The 24,630-nt window shown below is 34.1% G+C and overlaps 1 protein-coding gene across 2 annotated transcripts; it reads right to left on the bottom strand.

The window, feature by feature from the left end:
• Positions 1 to 24,152, bottom strand: Ccdc56 (Coiled-coil domain containing 56). Of its 2 annotated transcripts, none has more exons than XM_089100115.1 (2): positions 24,001 to 24,152; positions 1 to 266 (listed from the first exon to the last, which is right to left on the bottom strand). In XM_089100115.1, exon 2 carries the CDS (start codon positions 241 to 243, stop codon positions 1 to 3), a length of 243 nt encoding a protein of 80 aa, XP_088956241.1. In that variant the 5' UTR covers positions 244 to 266; positions 24,001 to 24,152. The 2 variants fall into 2 exon arrangements, with proteins under 2 accessions (XP_088956241.1, XP_088956242.1); XM_089100116.1 differs by lacking the exon at positions 24,001 to 24,152 and adding an exon at positions 1,620 to 1,633.
• Between the last annotated feature and the right edge of the window lie 478 nt (positions 24,153 to 24,630).

Below are 24,630 nucleotides of genomic sequence, written 5' to 3'. Positions count from 1 at the left end.
TTATTCTAGTTCATCTAAAAATTTTTCTTGTTTCACAGCAAACATTGAGTAGCCATATATACCAAGAACGCATGTAGCAATTACTCCAGCAGTTATGTAATTATTTCTTTTTAGGCGTTGCAATTCTGTAACTCTCAATGCATTCAACTTTTCTACCAGTCGCATATGGTCCAATTGGGCTTCAGAAAATTTTGGTCTGTCTTTTGCTAAATCAACTTTAGGCATCTGGTCATTTCCTGCCATTACAATTCAATCTTGAATACCACCTGAAAGATAGATAAACTTAAGAAACATATTTATACAAGTTACTGACACAACCAGGATTTACAGTTAGAAGGGGAATGGTATGTCAGAAGCTTGAATACACATTTGCCCAACACTTGGAGGGGAAATATCAGAGCCTTTTCAGATCCAAATTTTTCCCTGAAATATGGTTCTTTATCCCTATTGAGTGATATCTTTCCTGTATTACAGTAATAATACGCCTTGATTAATAACCCTAACTAGGTAAGTGAAGCTGTCCACTGAATTGATCTTCTTGCTACCCAACATCACCTCTTTGCCTTCACTTATTCTAAATCATAGCAACTTCATCTTTGTAACATTAATTTTGAAACCTATTCTTGCACCCTGAACTAGCAGAACCTCTAAAAATTCACTCCTTTTGCTAACATTTTCCTCTAGGATGCTTGTATCATCAGCATAATCTAAGTCTAGGAAAGTTTTATTTTCCCAATTGACTCCGTGTTCTCCCATTGCCTTTGCTGTGCTCCTTAGGACAAAGTCCATCAAAATGATATAAATCAGGATAGGGTTCAACCCCACTTAACTTCCGATTTAACATAAAACCTGGAACTAGCCTTATTTTCTATGTTATTCCCGTACATAGCACAAACCCCTTTAATGTATTTATCTGGTATACCATACAAGGATCGGACTTTCACTAAAGCTCTTCTATAAGCTGAATCAAAGACTTGCTCATAATCCATAAAACTGAGTTTTAAGGTCAACACTTCTTCTACCCTTCCTAAAACCAAACTGTTCTTCTCTTAAAGTTTTATCTACAGCATCTCAAAAGTCCAACATTTTCCAGTTTTCTTCTTTTTCCATAATTCATGGAAGGGAAATAAAATTCCATTAATCGAATTCCCCTTGAGATTCCAGGCTGCTGAAACAACCTAACTTCCAAAATAATTCTGCAATCCATAGACCTATTTCAAATTCTGAATTTCGCCACCATTTTCAAGAAGAAACGTAAATTTATGTGCAATTGAGTGAGGAAATGTTTGGAAAATTCCAACTGAAATCAAATTTTAATTCAACTGAATTTTACTGAACAAAATTTTGTCATTTTAAAGAATAGCAGTCATGTTATTGAATTATAGGTAGTCTAATATTATTTTCCAAATTTTGGAGCACAGCAAATTATACTTCTTCTTAAAGACCAATGTACATTTCAAAGGCATTTAGGAATTTATATAAAGATATATAGATATAGAAAAATATATAGATATAGAAAAATAATCTTTATGACTCTAAGTCTAGATTTACTGCCCATGGATCCATGAATGTGATGAATCGATTCTTTCCTGATTTCTGGAGATCCTGCTTTTTTTTACCAATTATATCATTTACCTCTGTTCTTCTTTTTCTACATTTGATAGATGTGACATAAAATACCAATTAATGAATTTTCATCCAGATTCCAAGCTGGAATGTTCCAACTGAACTAACCAAAACTTCTGAAAATAATCCTACAATTCCACCAGACCTTTCTCAAAATCTGAATTGGATCATTTCAAGAAAAACATCGATTGCCATAGAAACTGAGTAGGGAAATACTTAGAAAATTCCAATTGAAGGTGGAACTAAATTAAATTGGATATTATTAAAAAAAATTAGTCAATCTGAAGAGTAGCAGTCACATTGTCAAACTACAAGTAGCTGAATATATTTTTTTTTATTCCTTCTTCTTCTTTTTCTAATTCACAGAAGGCGGGCTATTCAGTTGATACTATTTAGCCCTTTTCCTTTTGCTTCACTCTGTGGGCTACAGAGCTACTGGCTTGGTTGTCTCTTATTTATTAGATATTCTCAGATATCTTTCAGTAGATCTTTCGACTCGAGGAGTTCAAATATAAGATGATAGATATCGATTTCTGTGCTCTGTGTGCAGGTATAGTTGGCTAGGCTCTTGGCTGATAAGTGAGATTTTGTGGTGTTTGAAGCATTTTAACAGTTTACAAAGCAAGGTATGTTGTGCAGACGTCAGCATATTACATTCAAATAGGCAATGGTCAATTGTTTCATTATTCATATTACAATGCCTGCAAAGAGGGGACAGGGGAATTGAACCACTTGAATTAGAAAACTTATACGAGAATGCAAGAAAATTTAGTCCATTTGTTCCAGAACGAATTCTATGATAAATTTTAGAAAGATACTTATTGGGAAAGGGGGAAAGGATAGGATTAATCTTATTAAAATTAATATCTGATAGCCTCCATCGGTAAATATCTCTGATCGGGATTGGTCTCCCACTTGGCTGGTCAATATTTATAGCATTTTTTGCTATTTCATCAACCTGATGATTATCACTTATACCAGAGTGGCTAGGAATATACTGAAAATAAGTTCTTAGGCCACTTGAAGCAAGATTATCTATAATACTGAGACAATGATAAGTGTCAATGTCCAACTTATACTGAGGGGCTGAGGCCAGCAACTCAAGGCTTGATAGAGAGTCGGAATATACAATAATATTATTTGAATTTGTAATCAAAGGTTGGTTTTCCTTAAGGTGTTCTAATGCCATGATTATGGCATTTAACTCAGCACACATTATAGATAAATTATTATATAATCTCTCGCCCATTACAATTTTCAGGTGAGGAAGGAAAGCACCACTTGCAACCTTCTCATTCATTTTTGACCCATCAACAAAAATTTGGAAATGATTTTTATATGTAATTGTATCAAGTTCCGCAAATTTTTTCTGGACAGAAGTAATGGGGGTTAAATCTTTATTCCACTTTTAATAATCAGTATTTATTATGGGAATTGACCGATTCCGTGGAGGGGATTGGCGGAAAATAGGTGCAAATGACTTTTCTGGCATGGGGAACTTCTTCTGGATATTGGCATACTCATTTGCAATGCCTCTATACATGGCTGAATTTCTTAACCAATTGTGTAGGGTGTGTGAGCTATTTGATTCAATTTTTGTAAGATGTTTTGTCAAGAGAAAGCTACGTCTCTCCCTTATTGTTGTTAATCCACTCTCCATAAGCAGAAACTTGGTGCTTGTGGGTTTCCTAAGACCAAATATGAGACGTGTTATATCATTTGTCTTGTTTCAATTTTTGCATCTGGGTCTTTGCTCATGCACCATAGACGATGAGCCCATAGTCAATATGGGGTCTTATATGTGATTTATAAAACTGGAGTAAGGTTTTCTCCTTACAGCCCCAGGGTGTGGAAAGAAGTCTTTTTAGTATATTTGTTTTTCTATAGCATTTTTTTATTGTGTTTGAAATGTGGAAGTGGAAATTAAGTTTTTGGTCAAGCATGAGAACTAGGTAATTAATATGATTATCTTCTGGAATAGTTGTTTTATTTAGAGTTATTTTTGCATTAACATGGTTTCGCTTTCGGTGAAATTGGATTATTTTCGACTTGGTAGGTGCAATGGGTAAATCTGAATGTTGAGAGAATTCTTCAAATTGGAAAAGTGACTTTTGCAGATTTGGCTGTGCTATCTCAAAGGTGCTACCAGATGACCATAGCACCAGATCGTCAGCATATTATAGATTCTTGTGGGGTAGGTTCATGTCCCAGAGATATAAGGCAAACAGGAGGCAACTTGAGACTGCTCCCTGAGGTAGGCCTTTGGCTGTTGTCTTTTGGGGTGAAGAGGCTGAACCAACACAAACAATGAAACTTCGAAATTCTATGAAGGATTTAATAAAAGATACTAGCTTGGGGGGTAGTCCAAGGTTTACAAGTTTGTTTAAAAGGATTTGGTGGCTCACATTGTCATATGCCCCTTCAAAATCTAGAAAAGCTGCAACTAGGACATTATTTTTTTAGAAAGATTCATTTATTGCATTTGTTAGCAAGTGAAAGCATCTGTTGAGGAGTGGTGTTTCCTGAATCCAGTTTGAGTTTGAGGGATCATATTATTTTTTTTAACAAACCAGAGGAGTCTATGATAGATCATTTTCTCCATTATTTTCCCCATCACAGGAGTAATCATTATGGGCCTATAGGACTCAGGGCTATCTTTGGGTTTATTTTTCTTTAGGATTGGTAGGAGGGACGAACATTTCCATACATCGGGGAACACAGAAGATGCCCAAGCGTGATTATAACAATTTAGCAGTTCTTGTTTGTATGAAAGGGGGAGATTATTTATCCATGTAGGGTGTATATTGTTATAGCTGCCGCTCGTTTTGGTCCTAATATGATGTACTGCATTATTCATTTCCTGGAGAGAAAATCGACTAATTATGTACTCAGATCCTGGGCGTGGTTGGTAACTTGGGTTCATAGGAATTGGGGACAGTTTGCTTTGATTATTTGATGTTAGCTTATTAACAAAAAGAGTTGCAAATAGCTTAGCTTTTTCATTATCATTGTCATAATGGTTATTATTATGTATAAGCTCATACAGGAGTGGGTTGGGGGGAGTCTTTTTCCCGCATATGTGGCTTATGACTTTATGTATAATTGGCTCATGTGTTTCTATGGAGAGATTATTTGCAAAATTATTCCAGTAGTTATATTTAGCCTCTATTATAGTCCTTTTTAGATTACATTCTGCTTGTAATTTTTTAAAATATGTAGTTGGTGTTTTTTTTTTTTAAGAATTCTGTCCAAGCTCTTTTTATATACTCCATTTATTTTGGCACTCATTTGTCCACCATGCTTTAGGAATGTGTTTAGGGAATGTTTTCTTAGGTGTTGTCCTGGGGATAGCATGATTGGCTGCATTTATTAGTAAAGATGTCAAGAGTTCAGCATGTGTGTCAACTGTTGTGTTTGGAATGCATGAATTTTGGGTGAAGCTTGTAATTTCATCATTTACCTTATTTTGGAACATAGACCAATTTGCTTTAGAGTTGATATATTTGGAGGTATGTGATAGAGTTTCAGCCGGTTCATCTAGGGAGCAAACTATAGCAAAGTGGTCAGTACATAGACTATCAATTTTATTTATATAAATTTTATTCAAAATATTTAATGACACAATTTGTAGGTCAATTGTGGAGAATCTGCCACTTTTGGGGTTGAAATATGTATTCAGGTTTGGAGGAGTAGCAACAGCTAATTCATTATTATTTGAAGTCATATGCTCAATCAATTTACCAGCTTTATTTGCTGGTTTATTCCCCCACAAAAGGCTGTGGGCATTGAAGTCTCCACAAATAATGATATTGTTTAACATATTAGAATTATTTATATAATTAAAGAAATCCATGGCATCAGTAGTTTCGCCATTAGGGTTATAAAAGCTTATTATGTAGGTTTTTATATTATTCAGCCAAACACTGATACCAATTGCATCAACATTATTTGCAAAATCTGGAAAATTGATGCCACAGAATTTTGTATTATTTTTAACTAATAATGCTACCCCACCTCCTTTTCTCTCTGATGATCTATCCTTTCTCAGGATAGTATATCCCAGAGACTTAATTTGTGGATTTGGGGTTAAATGAGTTTCCTGGAGGCAAGCAATATTAATGGAATTATTATTCATAAAAGATATAAGTTCATTTAGCTTATTTTCTGTGAGTGATCTTATGTTCCACTGGAGTATTGATATGTGTTGTGTTGATTTATTTTTCATATGACTGTGTATCAATGTTCACCTTTGTTAAAAGTAAAGCAAGATCTTTTTTTGCTTGAATGAGCATATCATCAGGGATGTAGATTTTGCCAATTCTGCAATGATTTTTGTTTTCTGTAGTTGATTTATGTTCATGGCCTGAACTGCATTACAGTTTAGAATGAATAAGCATATATTTGGGGATTGCATGTTTGGTTGTGCATCCTGTTTGTCAGTTGAGGGATCAATTCCGGGTAGTGTTTCTGGTTTGTTTCTTCTTGGGAGGGCGGGCAAGGCTGACCTCATCTATCCGGACAAGGAGGCTTGTTGACTTGGTGATTCCTTCTGATAGGGATTCGAGGTAGGGGGCTTAGAGGATGGTGTTTTATATGGGGTACTTGATGCATTGGGAGGGTTTGACTTGGGGGTTTTAGTTGGTTTCATTACGGGCTTTATTTGGTATTGTTGGGCAGCATTTGCTTCCATTGCTGCAAAGGGGTATGGGATGGCCTTTTCTGTTGTTATTTGGAGTGTTAGAGCTCTTTTCTTATATACAGGGCATAATGAATTATCTTTAGATTCAAGTGGGCTTGTGGAATTAATACTTGTAGACTGAGTGCTTTTGCAAGTTGTCAACTCATTAAGATTAACTGCTTTAAAATCATTGTGCTATAGGAAAGTTTACTTAAATCTGTTTGCTGCGTGTCCCAGTTTGAGACACTTCTGACACTGGATTGGCTTAGGTTTGTATTCCTTGTGTGGTTTGATTTGCCCAAATAGGAATACCTCTTCTGGGATTTTAATTTTTTCCTTCAGTGTAAATAAGAATGATCTACTTGTTTTTAGGCCATTAGAGTTTGGTTTGCCAAGTTGGGTAACATCTTCAACTGGGATTGTGTTTCCAGCCCTATCTGAGAGCCCTTTTTTTAACTCCTGAATGGATATTTCTGGGGGAACATAATAAACTACTATTTTTGTTGGTGATTGCTTTGGGTTCCATTTAGATGCATTAAATGGGGTATTCAGAAGGGATTTTAGGTTAATTATTGTGTCTGCTGATTTCTGATCTTGGACAGCTATTAGCAGATATCCATCACGGTGAATATTAAGAGAGAACGTTGATTTTAGCAATTTAAAAGTTGCAACTCTTATTGCAGTAATCTTTTTTATTTCAAAGGGGGTAATAGGAGTAATTTTAAGGTAAATTCCTAAGTTTTGAGAGGGAGGATCTTGGGCAGGGAGAGGGAAAATGCTTTTGATTGGGGAGATTTTTTTCTTTTTTAGAACTTCTAGAAAGGACCTATTGAAACCCTTTATCATTATTTATGGTGACATTAGCCCCTACACTGATCATTGTCCTATTCTCAGAATTGGAGCTATCATTTGAACTTTGAGATAGTGAGCTTGACCAGCCAAAATGGGTATCAGTTTCCCTGGTATTTGGGATCTGGGGGGACTTTTTTTTTGGAGGACTTCTAATCATTGCCTATTGGAAAAAGCTTTAAACTGAAACAAAACTAAAACAAGAAGGGATAATACAATGATATCAAACCGTCTGCACTATACTATGGGGAAGAGAAACACCACAGTATAGCCCTGAGGGTGATTTGAGCAGGATTGGTTCGGTACAACTGATGATTAATTGAGATAATATTTCACAAGAAAATTTATTTTAAATTTCTTTAAATGTTGCTGCTGACGTCTTTTCTTTCCCTGACTGAATAACTTTTATTTCTTGGCCAATTGCTACTATCAGTTATTAGTAAAACAATTTTACGCGCTTATTCCAAGTTTTAGAACACAGCAAATTATATCTTCTTCTTAAAGACTGATGCAAATTTGAAAGGCATATAAGAAATTGTGGAAAGCTATATAGAGATGGAAAAAGAATTCTATGGCTTTAAGTCTATAGGTAATGCCCATGGATCTAGGAATGTGAAGAATAGAGCCTTTTCTAATTTCTATAGATCTTCTAGCATTTTGAACAAAGAAAGCCATTTATTTTATAATTGCATAATAAGATGAAACAAAACATTTAAGACAAACAGTATAGAAAAGTGAAAAGAGAGTTTGTACTTGAAATAAAGTTTTTACTAGCTAAAGTACAGCTCATCAGAACTACCTTGGACAGGGTATACACTACTAGGAATACTTGAAAACAGGTTTCACCCAATTATCTGTTGCAATTTGGAATGACCTTCCAACATAAATAATCCTGGAAAATCTTTTTCTTGAAGCATTTAAGAGAAGGCATAAGAAAAACCCCAAAAACAAAGTGAGGTAATGATTAGTAGTATGTCATCACTCTTGAAAGAGCAGTGACACCTAAAATAAAAAAAAAATGCTGAATAGTATATCCATCTTTGTTCTACTTGCTAAATAAATAAGGAACAGGGTGTTCCTAAAAGCTCAAAATAGCAATTGTGAGGGTAGGAATTAGGATATTCAGAGAGAGAGCATTAAAAGGTAGATTGGGTTGTGTGTTATCTACTAGCTAGTGAATTAATTGAGAGAAGAGAAAATGCTAAACCTGAATCACAGGGGCTCTTTTGAATAAATCCCCACAAAAAGCACAAAAATTCAAGCCCATTTCATCACTTTATCCCTACCCCCTAATGGAGCAACACATAGCCACTAGGGTAAATAAGTTATCTATTCCCACTATAATCTACAATAGGCAAAGCCTACAATTAGATTTTTTAAGGTATTCTCTTTTCAAATTTCATATATGCATTTGTGACAATGAACCCCAGCCCCCTATAAGTCCAAGATATAACCCTAGGATATATACAAAACTAACAGAAAACAGGAAAACAATGAAATTTTTGCTTTATAATATGCAGCATGTCTATTAATCAGGCTAGCCTATAATGTTTCCTTCTAGTGTTTATCACATTTTAAAGTTTTATCTTTATCCAACTGATCTCAAATTCTTTTGCAAGCAGATAGGCCTAAAAGTTGGTTGAGAATACAGATAAATACCTATTAACAAAGAAGAAATATATTAATTGGGATTATATCTGAGACCATCAGGGAAGGGAGTGCACTGTCAGAAAAGCTAATATAATGTTTAGAAAAATAAGGAAGTTAATAGTAACTTTTTTTATTTCATCAACATGTTTTCTACTAGAGAGCCACTAAGTCCACTGTTACCAATTTAACTAAGATAGTGTTTTGTACCATATTCTAAATAACCTTCCAGATCATGATGAAATTTGGCCTAAGGCTTTCTTCTACCACAAAAAAACCCTTAGCTGACAATTTTTTGAACAATTACATTTTGGCTGTCAAAACAAAAACTGTTACAGTACCAAAAATAGTAAAAATGAAATCTGATTCTTCAGATAGGTTGAGTTGAAACTTACACCATCAACTTAACCAATTTTAAAGTAAATTTAAACCCTATGCCTTAAAAAGCTGCAAAAACCAAGGAAATTCATTTTTAGCTACCTCTACATGCAGCTATGCAGTTTTAAAACTTAGCAGGCACCAAGTTTGAAAACAAGGAACATGCATGAAAAATGAGCAAAAAAATACATCATCATAGAGCTCTAGAAAGTATAGCTTCCTGATTGCTATAGCAACAGACAAACACTGCCATTAATAGGCAGTAAAAAAAAAAAAAAAATTTAATGATTAAAATTGTGTAAGAACATAACCCTGACATATTGTAACCAAATGGAAATAGAAAAAAAATGTAGGCTAGCACAGCTCTTTTTGGTGCTGATGCAATATTACTCCTCCTAAGAAGGAAACACTATAAAATTCTGAAAATAATTTTAAGAAATTCTTAAATATTTATATCACACCTAAAAGTGTTCCCCCCCTCCTTCCCCCTAATGTGTAAATATATAGCCATATTATATGGTTTCCAAGCATTTCTCCACATGTCATTCTTTTCTTTGAATACATTTAACAGCAAAGAAGCAACATTGATCAAATCAAGAAATGGAAAAGTGCATGGAGAATATAAAATTTGGTGTTTTGGTAATTGTATGCAGGATTGCCCCTCAAGGTAAAAATCAATTAATTTTTTTTCAAAAATCCTCAGAGAAACATCAAAAGACAACTCAGCAGGGAAATGCTTAGTATAATGAACACATCCATATCTATCATACAAAGCAACAGGGCAGTGGTAATTATGTCTAGCAGCTGATTGGAAATAATTATTTATCAAGAAGTAACACTTTTCCCCTCATTGTCTAAGCCATCCTTAGTCCTCTGGAAAGTCACCACTTCACATTAATCCATTTGAGAGTTTTAAGGCCCTCTAGAGCTGTAGTGCTCTTGAGTTGATGACTCCCAGGCAAACCTCTACTGCCTCTTCTCCTACTCCTTGTCAAGTATGGTATCTGAAAGACTGGATGAAGGAAGCGCTAACAGTTGAGTCCTTCAGTTCATTCCAATGAGTTATGACTCCTGAAGTCATGCATCAGGTAATTCAAAATGCAACGATAATCTAGTAAACATGCACAATTGAAACTACACTGAAGTTCTCAATTGCCACTTTCAGATCTTTTGACTGGCAATTAACTATGGATACTTAAAATTCAGGCAAGAAATAGATCTTTATTATTAAGTCAAAGTGGCATTACAAAACAATAAAAGGTACAACAACAAAAAACTAAATCAAATGATCATTTTTTCCTAAGGCATAGGAAGCCTTCTTGTTAAAGGGGAGATAAATTTTTCCCAAACAAATGCTGTTTGTTGTCCAGGTGATAAAGAAAAGTAAGCTTTGCAAGAAATGCAGAAGTGGATTGTTCATCTTTATGAAATTCTAAAAAAAAATCTGTCAACAAAAAGCTTTTCTCAAGTTTTTTTCTTTGCTTTGAGCAATTTCCTCAACTTTATTTTGAAACTTGCTGGGAAGTGTCAAGAAATGCAACCTATGCAGGGACAACAACTCTAATGCTGAGGATGGGTATAAGATGCTTTGGCTTGTTACATTTGAGGAATGTTCTGGCCTTCACAGTCCCTTGACCTTTGCTGGGCTAACCACCTAACTAGGCATCTTTTACTTGGGTATAATTCATCAAAATAAGCTTGGATTTTAACTGGACTTCTGTAGAAAATGTTTGGCCCAAATTTATGGCACCTCACTGCAATATGCAAGGCCTCAAAACAAATTTTTAGTTCCCAGTGTAGTAGTTTCTATATTTGCTTAATTCTATCAAACTATCTTGGCTGTGATAATTAACAGTGCAACATATGCCATTTTTGTAACTTTTCAGGAGAGCCAAAAAACAGAAAAAAGTTTGTCAGCTGTATGCCATTTTTGCAACTTTTCAGGAGAGCCAGAAAAGGAAAAGTTTGTTAGCTGTGGTTGCTCTGAAGGGTGAGGCTAATGGGGATGAAGGGAACATATTCTAAACCAACTTTTAATGGTCTTTTCAGTGGTATAAACTAAATTCAAGCATTTTTAGCCATTCCACTTTATGGCATATGTATCCTTTTTCTTAAAAAAAGGAGACAAATGCCAGGTCCCCATGTTATAGCTCCATAAGATAATCCTCTTCTGCCATTCTGAATTGCAACAAGACCTGATAAATAGAGACATATGCTACTTAGAGGCTCATGTCTTTTTTTATCTTCGTAAAATGCGAAACCTGGCAATTCTGGATGCACTCACCGATTATTCGGGCTGCGTCTATACATGACTCATGAATAAATTGTTTTAGACCGAAATGAAATATTTCACACTTTTAATTATCACAACTGATTCTATTGACTTATCTCACACGGACCAATCTCAACCTGAAGATACACAGCAGTAGTGTTGCCATACAGGGGTATATACTCCTCATGTGAGACTATGCATGTATTTATGGCAAAAAACTGGAAGAGGTGACTTCATTTATATCCAGATCTGTCTACCATATTCTTGTCTGAATCTCCTAAGCTCAGCAGGCAAAAAAGCTCTGTGGTTAGAGTGAATCTTCTTAACAAGTCCGTGATAATTATGACAACATATTACCCTTCAAGAAGCCAGTAAACTAATGTGAAATATTGCGGGAATAGCCCATAGTTGGCTATATTTCTTCTTCTTCTTCTAATTCACAGCAGGCAGGCTATTCAGTTGATACTATTTAGCCCTCTTCTTTTTGCTTCACTCTGCGGGCTACAGAGCTACTGTCTTGGTTGTCTCTTATTTATTAGATATTTTGAGATATCTTTCAGTAGATCTTTTGACTCAAGGAGTTCAAATATAAGATGATATATATTGATTTCTGTGCTCTGTGTGCAGGTATAGTTGGCTAGGCTCTTAGCTGATAGTGAGATTTTGTGGTGTTTGAAGCATTTTAACAGTTTACAAAGCAAGGTATGTTGTGCAGACGTCAGCATATTACATGCAAATAGGCAATGGTCAATTATTTCATTATTCATATTACAATGCCTGCAAAGAGGGGACAGGGGAATTGAACCACTTGAATTAGAAAACTTATAAGAGAATGCAAGGAAATTTAGTCCATTTGTTCCAGAACGAATTCTATGATAAATTTTAGAAAGATACTTATTGGGAAAGGGGGAAAGGATAGGATTAATCTTATTAAAATTAATATCTGATAGCCTCAATCGGTAATTATCTCTAATTGGGATTGGTCTCCCACTTGGCTGGTCAATATTTATAGCAATTTTTGCTATTTCATCAACCTGATGATTACCACTTATGCCAGAGTGGCTAGGAATGTACTGAATATAAGTTTTTATGCCACTTGAAGCAAGATTATCAATAATACTGAGACAATGATAAGTGTCAATGTCCAACTTATATTGAGGAGCTGAGGCCAGCAACTCAAGGCTTGATAGAGAGTCGGAATATATGATAACATTATTTGAATTTGCAATCAAAGGTTGGTTTTCCTTAAGGTGTTATAATGCCATGATTATGGCATTTAACTCAGCAGACATTATAGATAAATTATTATATAATATCTCTCCCATTGCAATTTTCAGGTGAGGAAGGAAAACACCACTTGCAACCTTCTCATTCATTTTTGACCCATCAACAAAAATTTGGAAGTGATTTTCATAAGTAATTGTATTAAGTTCTGCAAATTTTTTCCGGACAAAAGAAATGGGGGATAAATCTTTATTCCTCTTTGAGAATTCATTATTTATTATGGGACTTGACCAATTCCATGGGGGGGATCAGGGGAAAATGGGTGCAATAGACTTTGCTGGTATGGGGAACTTCTTCTGAATATTGGCATACTCATCTGCAATGCTTCTATACATTGCTGGAATTCTTAACCAATTATGTAATGTGTGTGAGCTATTTGATTCTATTTTTGTAAGATGTTTTGTCAAGAGTAACCTACGTCTCTCCCTTATTGTTGTTAATCCACTCTCCATAAGCAGAAACTTGGTGCTTGTGGGTTTCCTAAGACCAAATATGAGACGTATTATATCATTTTGTGTTGTTTCAATTTTTTGCACCTGGGTCTTTGCACATGCACCATAGACGATGAGCCCATAGTCAATATGGGGTCTTATATGTGATTTATAAAACTGGAGTAAGGTTTTTTCCTTACAGCCCCAAAGTGTGGAAAGAAGTCTTTTTAGTATATTTGTTTTTCTATAGCATTGGTAGGAGGAGGGACGAACATTTCCATATATTGGGGAACCTAGAAGATGCCCAAGCGTGATTATAACAATTTAGCAGTTCTTGTTTGTATGAAGGTGTGAGATTCTTTATCCATGTAGGGTGTATATTGTCATAGCTGCCACTAGTTTTGGTCTTAATATGATGTATTGCATTATTCAATTCCTAGATTGAAAATGGATTAGTTATGTAATCGGATCCTGGGCTTGGTTGGTAACTTGGGTTCATAGGAATTGTGGATAGTTTGCTTTGACTATTTGATGTTAGCTTATTAACAAAAAGTGTTGCAAATAGGTTAGCTTTTTCCTTATCATTGTCATAATGGGTATTATTATGTGTAAGCTCATACAGGAGTGGGTTGGGGGAAGTCTTTTTCCGACAGATGTGGCTTATGACTTTATGTATAATTGGCTCATGTGTTTCTCTGGAGAGATTATTTGCATAATTATTCCAGTATTTATATTTAGCATCTATTATAGTCCTTTTTAGATTAGATTCTGCTTGTAATTTTTTAAATGTGTAGTAGGTGATGGTTTTTTTATGATCACTGTCCTAGCTGCCTTTTTATTCTCCATGTTTTTAGGCACTCATTCGTCCTCCATGTTTTAGGAATTTGTTTAGGGAATGTTTTCTTAGGTGTTGTCCTGGGGATAGCATGATTTAGCTGTATTTATTAGTAAAGATGTCAAGGCTTCAGCATGTGTGTCAATTGTTGTGTTAGAGATGCATGAACTTTGGGTGAAACTTGTAATTTCATCATTTAGCTTATTTTGGAACATAGACCAAATTGCTTTAGTGTTGATATATTTGTAGGTATGAGATAAAGTTTCAGCAGGTTCATTTAGGGAGCAAACTATAGCAAAGTGGTCAGTACATAGACTATCAATTTTATTTATGTAAATTCTATTCAAAATATTTAATGACACAATTTGTAGGCCAAATGTGGAGAATCTGCCACTTTTGGGGTTGAAATATGTATTCAGGTTTGGAAGGGTAGCAACAGCTAATTCATTATTATTTGAAGTCATATGCTCAATGAATTTACCAGCTTTATTTGCTGGTTTATTCCCCCACAAAAGGCTGTGGGCATTGAGATCTCCACAAATAATGATATTTTTTAACATATTAGAATTATTTATATAATTAAAGAAATCCTTGGCATCTGTAGTTTGGCCATTAGGGTTATAAAAGCTTATTATGTAGGTTTTTAAATTATTCAGCCAAACACTGATACCATTTACATCAACATCATTTGCAAAATCTGGAAAATTGATGCCATAAAATTTTATATTATTTTTAACTAATAAAGCTACCCCGCCTCCTTTTCTCTCTGAAGATCTATCCTTTCTGAGGATAGTATATCCCAGAGACTTAATTTGTTGATTTTGGGTTAAATGAGTTTCCTGGAGGCAAGCAATATTAATGGAATTATTATTCATAAAAGATATTAGTTCATTTATCTCACATTCCATTGGAGTATTGATATATGTAAGAATAATCTTCATATGACTGTGTATCAATGTTCAGCTTTGTTAAAAGTAAAGCAAGATCTTTTTTTGCTTGAATGAGCATATCATCTGGGATGTAGATTTTTGCCAATTCTGCAATGATTTTTGTCTTCTGTAGTTGATGTATGTTCATGGCCTGAACTGCATTACAGTTAAGAATGAATAAGCATAGGTTTGGGGATTGCGTTTTTGGTTGTGCATCCTTTGTTTTAGTTAAGGGTTTAATTTGTGGTACTATGTCTGGTGTGGTTCTTCTTGGGAGGGGGGGGGGGCAGGCAGACTTCAAAAAATTGGCCACAGGTGCTTGTTGACTTGGTGATTCCTTATGATAGGGATGTTAGCGAGGGGGCTTAGAAGAGGGGGTTTTATATGGGGTGCTTGTTGCATTGGGGCGTTTGACTTGGGGGTTTTGGTTGGCTTCATCACAGGCTTTATTTGGTATTGTTGGGCAGCATTTGCTTCCATTGCTGCAAAGGGGTATGGGATGGCCTTTTCTGTTGATATTTGGAGTATTAGAGCTCTTTTCTTGTATGCAGGGCATAATGATTTATTTGTAGCTTTATGAGGGCCTTTGCAATTGATGCATGTAGGCTGAGTGTTGTTGCAAGTTGTCAGCTCTTTATGATGCAAGACTTTGCAATTACTAAACTCTCTGAGAATTTCATTACATTTGTTTGTCGTGTTTCCCAGTTTCTGACACTTCTGACACTGGATAGGCTTAGGTTTGTATTCCTTGTGTGGTTTGATTTGCCCAAATAGGAATAGTTTCTCTGGGATATTTCTTTTTTCCATCAGTTTCAATAAGAAGGATCTACTAGTTTTTAGGCCATTAGAGTTAGGTTTGCCAAGTTGGGTAACATCCTCAACTGGGATTGTGTTTCCAGCTCTATCTGAGAGGCCTTCAGTTAACTCCTGAGTGGATATCTCTGGGGGAACATTATAAACTACCATTTTAGTTGGTGATTGTTTTGGGTTCCAATTAGATGCAATAATTGGGGTATTCGGAAGGGATTTTAGGTTTATTATTGTATCTGCTGATTTCTGATCTTCTATAGCTATTAGCAGAGATTCATTATGGTTAATATTAATAGAGAACATTGATTTTATCAATTTAAAAATTGCAATTCTTATCGCTGAGATCATTTTAATTTCAAAGGGGGTGGTAGGATTACTTTTAATGTAAATTCCGAAGTTTTTGGAGGATGGATTTTGGGCAGGGAGAGGGGACATGCTTTTGATTTGGGAGATTTTTTTCCTTTTTTAGAGCTTCTAGAGAGGACCTCTTGAAACCCATTATCATCATTTATGGTTACATTAGCCCCTACACTTATCATTGTCCTATTCTCCGAATTGGAGCTATCATTTGAACTTAGAGATAGTGTGCTTGACCAGCCAAGATGGGTATCTTTCACTATGGCACTTTCACCGGAATTTGATTTGGGATCTGGTGGGACTTTTTTTTTGGAGGACTTAAAAACATTGCCTATTGGAAAAAGCTTAAAAAAAAAAAAAAAAAAAAAAAAAACTAAAACAAGAAGGGAAAATATAATTATATAAAACCGTCTTCACAAAAATATGGGGAGGAGAAACACCACAGTATAGCCCTGAGGATGAGTTGAGCAGGATTGGTTTGGTACAACTGCTGATTAGAAGCGATAATAATTCACAAGAAAATATATTTTAATTTTCATATAAGGTTGCTGTTGCTATATTGCTTGACTAAAAAGAGAATATGCTTCTTCTTCTGATTTTCAGAATGAGACAGTGGTCTCTATATATAGTTGGGGCTGTTTAGAGGGAATCACTATAAAATTCTAAACATAACTTAAAAAAGTCCTAAAATACTTATTTATATCATTTCTATAAGCACTGTACTTTACTTTCATGTTGAGAAAATCAAGAAACAGAAAATGCAAGGGAAATATATAGCCTAACTTGGGTTTTATGTGGTAAATTTGCAGGTGGCACTATATTTTAGCTAGGATGAAAGTGAAAACATCATTTGATGCCTTTTTTATGCTCTTTCATAATTCAATAATTGTTTCTGTTGCAAATTGCATCTTGAGCCCTTACAGGGGCCCCAAAGATATTTCATTTTTGTAACCACACAAATCAGTTATCAACACTAGTTAAGTTATTGAAAAGTTGTTAAAAACATATCACTAGTTTATAAATAAGTTTTTTAAGAGTAATATATTCCATAATATGTATTTATAACAATTCAAACCTCATCTATTGGGCAACTCAAATATACACCTTTTTCCTAAAAAAGGCATCAAATGATGTTTTCACTTTCATCCTAGTTAAATTATAGTGCCACCTGCAAATTTACTGCTTTATATTTTACACACTGGGATGATGGGGAAGGGTGTAGCCTAGGTAAAGTAAAGCGATTTTTGGGAATGATGATTAAGCATTTTAGGCTATTTTAAAGTTGTTTTCAGAATTTATAGTGTTTTCTTCTCAACATCATCAACTTTACACTGATACCAAGATAGGTAAAAATAGGCCTATATGATTGCTTACACATTCTGAAGGTGCTTCCACTATACTTTACCCCCCCCCCCCAAATCTCTTTAATGTGTCAATCTAGGCTATAGCCCAAATTAGGTAAAATTCTACCTTAGCTACTTTTGGATATCTTGGAAAGGAATTAGGTTTGGAAAATGAAACTTTCAGGGATGGGTCTACATGCTAAAGTATGTCCCAGGAAGGTATTTTGAAGTACCCACCTCCACTCCTTCTCTCTCTAGAGGGTCCTGACCTTAGATGACATTTAAGAATCTGTGTGTTATAAAAGTAAAACCTCGCAAAATAGATCTTCTGCTTAAATGAAGTACAACAAAATTGTTTTAGCTTCACAACTTTGTTCAATCCCAATTTATAAGGTTTTAAAGATATGCAAAAACATTTTCCAAGTTTTGAAAAAAAAACCAAAAAACATTGATATGGCTTAAAATTCTACTCAAATAACAGGAATTGCATTTTCAGAACTAAAGCCAGAGAAAAAGAAATTGATAACTGAAAAAATAAGATAAAATGTTGTTTTGTCAAACTTTCAATAGGTTGAAACCCATCATGTAGGCAAATTTCAGGACCCTCTAGAGATAGATAGATAAATTCTATTTCATACAAATATAAACAACACAAATAATTAAATAGAGCCAATTGGGAGCTACGCTCGAAAGGAAGGCTAACAATTATTACAATGAGTTCAAGTACTCCAAAAATAAAGATAAAGAAGATAAACCAAAAAACATCATAACATATAGAAGGAGAAGGACAAAGGAGGCTATCCCAGCATGGCAAAATCTAAAAATAATTCTAAGAAACAAATTATCAAGAAGAATCATCCCATCATCAAAGGTTAATAATATATTCTACTAATTTACTGTTTAAAAGTGATTGGCTATCAAGATTTTTAAATTTACTATTTAATTTTAGCCTATTTGCTATAGCAGGGATTTGGCACCTTATTGAAAATTTATCTATTTCACAATTGATCAAAGGGATTCTATACACTTCAAAACGAGCCAACGAAGAAGTGAGTGAGCTAATAGGGGTAACAAGAATTTGTGATTCATAAAAATAACTCACCGGAGACCAATTATCATAATGCCAGAGTGATAATTGCAATCCCTAAGTTGATGAAGGTTTAATATATGAAGAAATAAAAATAGAAAGATTTTGAAGTTGTGCAGGACAATGAAAAAAAGTACCAAGGATTCTTACAGTTTTGTTTTGCAATGTCTGGAGGTGTTTAAAATGATTAGGAAATGTATTTAGGTAAATAATGGAACAATATCTTAGGTATGATTCTATTAAAGAATGATAAAGAATTTTAATAATTGAAAAAGGAAAAAACATACTTTAATTGATGTAAACATCCTAAATTTTGGGCTAATTTTATATGAAGATGGTCAGAATGACTACAGAAACATAAAAGCTCATCAAGAATAATCCCCTAATATCTATATGTCTTAACCCGTCTAATTCTTCACCCAGAAACAACTAACTCATCAATCCCTGCTTTAGCAACTCCTTGCTTAGATCTCCCAAAAACCATAAATTCTGTCTTAGACAAATTGAGAACTAGACAATTACAAGAAAACCACTCAATAACTGAATTCATTTCAGATGCCATATTCTCAATCAATAATGAAGGGGTTTTAGCTTCAACAGATACCACTGTATCATCTGCAAAAATAAGTGCTAGGCTATCCTTATAGGATAGACAATTAGGGAGATCATTAATATATATAAAAAATAGTAACAGTCCAAGTATAGACCCCTGGGGCACTCCAATATCATCCAGGGAGTTAGGCTGAGACAGATGGCCTTGTAGGTCTACTTGGAATCTGCAATTACATAGTTATGACTTTATTAAATCCAATACCTTTCTACAAATTCCAGAGTTATTCAATTTTTCAAACAAATTGGAATGATTTAGAGTATCAAATACCTTTCTTATATCATAGAAAATGCATGATACATAATTACCATTATTCAGTGAATCATTAGTTTTAAGCAAAAGGGCTGCAACTGCTTGTTCAGTAGAACAACCCAGTCTAAACCCAAACTGGCTTTTGGTTAAAAGATTTTTTTATCTAAATAAGACAAAGATTCTTTTGTGAAATAACTTTTGCAGAATCTTTGACAAAGGAGGAAGTATTGCAATAGGTTGGTAATTATCAACATTAGTTTTATCACCTCTTTTATACCGTGGGATAACTCGGGCAATTTTCCATTTAGTAGGGAATACCCCAGAAGATAAACACAAATTAAAAATATAAACAAGAGGTGTATGAATTACAGATGCAAGGTGTTTCAAAAGATTAGTTGAAAGTTTCATCCAAACTTAATGAATTACCTGTATTTAAATCTATTAATTTTTTTTTGGAATTCATCAAGACTAACTGGGGTCAAAAACATACTTGTATCCTCTGATTGATGAAGGTATTCTTTATATGAATGAGCTGAAGTTGAGCCAAGACCACGAGCAACATCAGAACCAATACTAGCAAAATGAGCACTGAAAGATTCTGCAATAGCTCAATTTCCCTTTGATTCAAGACCATTTTTATCTATTAGTAATTCTGGGTAAAAATTATTCCAATTGTTTCCACCCTTTTGTTTAATTAGATCCATGTTTTTTTTGGGTGAACCTGCATTCCTAAAGAATTTTCAAAATACATTTTCTCACTTGTTCTAAGAGTTTTCACCAACAGATTTTTAAATTGTATAATATTATCATGTGATGGATATTTCATTCTTATCTTATATAGATGATTTTTTTTCATTAACTGATCTCAGGAGTGACTCACTAATCTATGGTTTTCATGGAAAAATATTTTACAATGTATTTTTTCATAAGGACAATGATGGTCAAATTGTTCATTTAATACTCTATAAAAATATCCAATGATCTATTAGGATCTCTCTCTTCTAAAACTTCACTCCAATCTACATCACTAAGGGCTACTTTTAAATTATGTATATTTTTAAGTGACAGGTTTCTCTTTCTTGTAATTATCTCCCTAATCAAAGTCTTTTGAATGTTATAATCCAACATAATCATACAATGATCTGCTGATTCATCCATAATCACAGACGTAGCCTCACATGTATAAGGCAAGAGAATATTGTCAATAAGCAAAGTAGATGAGTTGACTACACATGACAGGACAAAACAAACCAGATATAAATTACAAGAAAGTGAACATTCTAAAACTGTAATGCATAATTATCAATCCCATGATGGTCTGAAGGTAAACATCTCATTAGGTCTATGTTAAAGTTGCCAAGGATCATGAATGGAATACACAGACTTGAAAGGTAAACTATTATATTTTCCAATAATAATAATAATATTTTATTTTTGACCCACTATACAGAAAATGAAGTGGAGTAACACAAGAAAAGAGAGAGAGAAAAAAACAAACAAAAAAAACACAAAGATACATTTAACAACAACACAATAAATAAATAAATAAATATTACACTCAATGCGCTGTGGCTACCTGGATAAGTGGGTGGTTAACACCCAAAGTAGCATAAATGTTCTCTTGAAGACGGCTACTTTGTCTGACAAAACAATTTACAATATCCGGAGTGCCAAAAATCCGCATCATCTTTCTATTACTGTATCTGCGAGGTACATACAATAAAAACTTGCAATATCTAAAATACATAATTCTAATATCGCTAATATCCCCTGGCCGAAACAGGATCTACTTACGAAATTTACCTTACTAGAAGAGGGGGAAAGTATATCACTACTATTAAGGGTTTTGCATTATTAGGCAAAAAACATTCAACTACAAAAAATTCAAAATTCATTTCAATATTAAACTGTAAAAAATCATCTCTCATTTGTGCAGGAATATAATTTTTAATTAAAACAGCTAAGCCATCCTGTTTTTGCTGGGTTCTATTTCTATGAAAAAATTGGTATTCTTTTACATCAATTTTAATTGCAGAAATTTCATCTAAGAAAGTCTTGCAAAGGCCTAAAATATCAGTGTCCAAATCAAATAAAAACTTCTCAATCACACCTGTCTGCTCACCCATCCCTGACAGTTCCAAAACGATATACTCCTAGATTAAGAATTTTTTTGAGTTATTTCATTAAAAAATACATGTTTATTTGGTGGAATATAAAAAGAATGTTATATATTATTAATCTCATGAGCTAAATGATCTTAAAAAACCGAACCAATTAAGACTGACTTCTTTCTAATCCCTGTAGCCCTGATAACGGGATTTCATTCAAATCACAATCCATTATGATAATTTAGTGCCATGCAAAAAGATAGCCTCCCAGTCTCCCCCTACCAGAAACGAAAAACATTGCAAATCACACTGAATGGGCTTGTTCTCATGGACAACAACATAACACTCTGCTGTTAGCCATAATATAATAAATAACACCTAGATATTGATAAAAAGAGGAATTTTTTTCCCCTTCTCAGTATATGAAGGTTAGATAGTTACACTTGAAAAATCAAACAAAATAAGAAAAACAAAACAAAAGTTACTTCCCAACCAAACCACAGAATCTATATTCACAATAGTCAACCAGTCACAATTTGAACCAATCTAATTTCTTTTTGATGGCAAATTCATCAATGTAGCACAGCACAGGGGGAACTACTGGTGGGATCCAGGCTAGTGAACCTTTCTGTTTGATCTCATTTTTCTTCTTTATAAGAGATGATCTAATTTTCCGGACTCACTTGCTGACATTATCTTTTAAGTAAACCTTTGAGACATTATGGCAATGCTCAATCTTTATTTCTTTTTCTGAATTCATGGTTTCTAATTTTTTTATTTGCTTGCAAAACCATGCGTTTGTTATTTGTATTTTCAAGTATGAACTTGGTAAATTTATTATTTTGCTCCATGATTTAAAAATCACATCGAACACATAATTTCAGCAATAGTTCATTGATTTTATCATGACTACCATCTTTTGACAAACACTTTAAATGCCATGCAATAATGTTATTTCGCTATTCAGCATTTTCTAGTATTAGTATTTTGTTTGAAAGTGGCTGAGTAAGGGTCCTGGAAGATACACTTCTTATTTCAGGTCTAATTTCAGTTATTTCATTCCTTAGACCCTGCACATCATTTTGAATAATTTTAACAGTTGATAAAATCTGTTTTGCCCTAGCTGCAAGGTTTTGTATTGTTTCATACATGAATATATAATCAGTAGAGAGGTGAGATGATTCCAATTCAATCTGCCTTTTCTTTCCTTTTCCCATCACACAAATTAGTAAGCACTGCCTAAGAAGATAGTCAAAAATAAATTAATTGCATTACATAGGTGTATTGTTCACTTGTAATTATTTAACTGGCTTGGGCAATAAGATGTTATCCAACTGAGAGCATTGAAGGAGTGGAGATAGGTACTTCAAAATACCTTCCCAGGACATACTTTAGTCTGTAGACCTATTCATGAAAGTTGCATTTTCCTAACCTAACCCCTTTCCAAGATAGCCAAAAGTATCTAAACTAGAATTCTACCCCAAAATTAAATGGGACTCCACCCTTTGACTAATGGAAAAAATTAGAAATAATGAAAAATAAATCGTTTTCTGGGGCAATGTTTGTTTCCAGCTAGTTGGCAAAATTAAGTTTTGCTGGGGAGAAGTTATTAGTCAACTAGTTGGAAAATGAAAGTTTTACTGGGGCAATATTTATTGTTGGTCAATATAATACTAAATCATATTATTGAGTTTCAAATAAAGTGAATGCACCATTTGATGCCTTTTTTTATGCTGATTACAAATATAATAAGCATTTCTATCGGAAATGAATTTCAGCCCCCCCCCCTATATAGCCTATACCTAACCTAACCCTGAATTGGCATATATAGGGGGGGGCTGAAATTCATTTCCAATAAAAATACTTATTATATTTGTAATCAGCATAAAAAAGGCATCGAATGGTGTATTCACTTTAGTCCTAACTCAATAATATGATTTGGTATATATTGACCTTATTGTCAACTAGTTAGCAAATTTAGATTTTTCCTATACAGATGGGCCAAATTTTCTAACTAGATGACTAAAATGTTTGTAATTATAAGGAGATTGGATAATACCATTCTATATAAGCTTATAAACTAATTTTTTCTAATAGTCAAAGAGTGGATATCCAAATTAAATAGGTTTAGCATATCACCCATGTGTTTTTCCACTTCTTGATTTTGACACTGTTGATTCTATTCATAGGTGGGCCTATGTGGTTGAAACAAGAGCAACAACATAGCACAATGTACAAATAATATAGGTTATATATTTTCAAATTAGGGGGAAGGGTTAAAGTAGTTCATAGCCTATTGGAATCTAATGGTGTAGCCTATTTTTTCCTAGCTGATTGTTTTCCTTGCCCTAAGCCTAGGCAACTGTAAATTTACACTGAAATAATGCAGTGAAAGAGTCTGGAGATTGCCACAGCTATCATCAGGCCTGCTAATTACAAATAAATCTACTCATAATAAAATTTCATTCCTCTTAGATAACTAAAGTATTTAATTTTTCCCTTACCAATTATATCATTTGCCTATTTTCTTCTTTTTCCATAGTTCGCGGAAGTGAAATTCAATGTCAATGATATAATTTTTCTTAAGATTCCAAGCTGCTGAAATCACCCGAGTTTCTGAAAATAATCCTACAATTCCACCGTAGACCTTTCTTACATTAATTAAAGCGGCGTTCACAAGCGTGTCTAGCTAGAATCCCATGTCTAGACACGTGTCTAGCCAGAATTCAATGCCTAGCCAACGACCGTTCACAAATAAAATTCGGCACTTAGCTAGACATGCTAGACAAGGCGCTTGGCTAGACATTGAGTTCTAGACTCTAGAACTCAATGTCTAGGATTTTCAACTACAGCCAATCAGAATGTGTCAAGTTCTTACTATTTTCATCATTTTTGTTTACATTTGTAAACTGAAGTCTAATTTTTGTTTTCTCATTAATGTTTTTTTTTTCATTTTAGGCAAATATGCAACACCAGACATAATAGTGAAGCACACTAAGGCAACTGTTTTGCTTGTCTCATCCATTAGCTTGCGATAGTAAAAATAGGGATTACAATTTTGAAAGTTTTGCCCGCATAAGCTCTGTTGATTGGCTAGAAATGACAATTTGAAACTAAATTTGTAGTTTTAGCTA

This window comes from Artemia sp. Qi Xiang Cuo, chromosome 14 (assembly GCF_049724085.1).
Source record: "Artemia sp. Qi Xiang Cuo chromosome 14, ASM4972408v1, whole genome shotgun sequence".
NCBI lineage: Eukaryota > Metazoa > Arthropoda > Branchiopoda > Anostraca > Artemiidae > Artemia > Artemia sp. Qi Xiang Cuo.
This window is presented reverse-complemented; position numbering and strand designations above follow the sequence as displayed.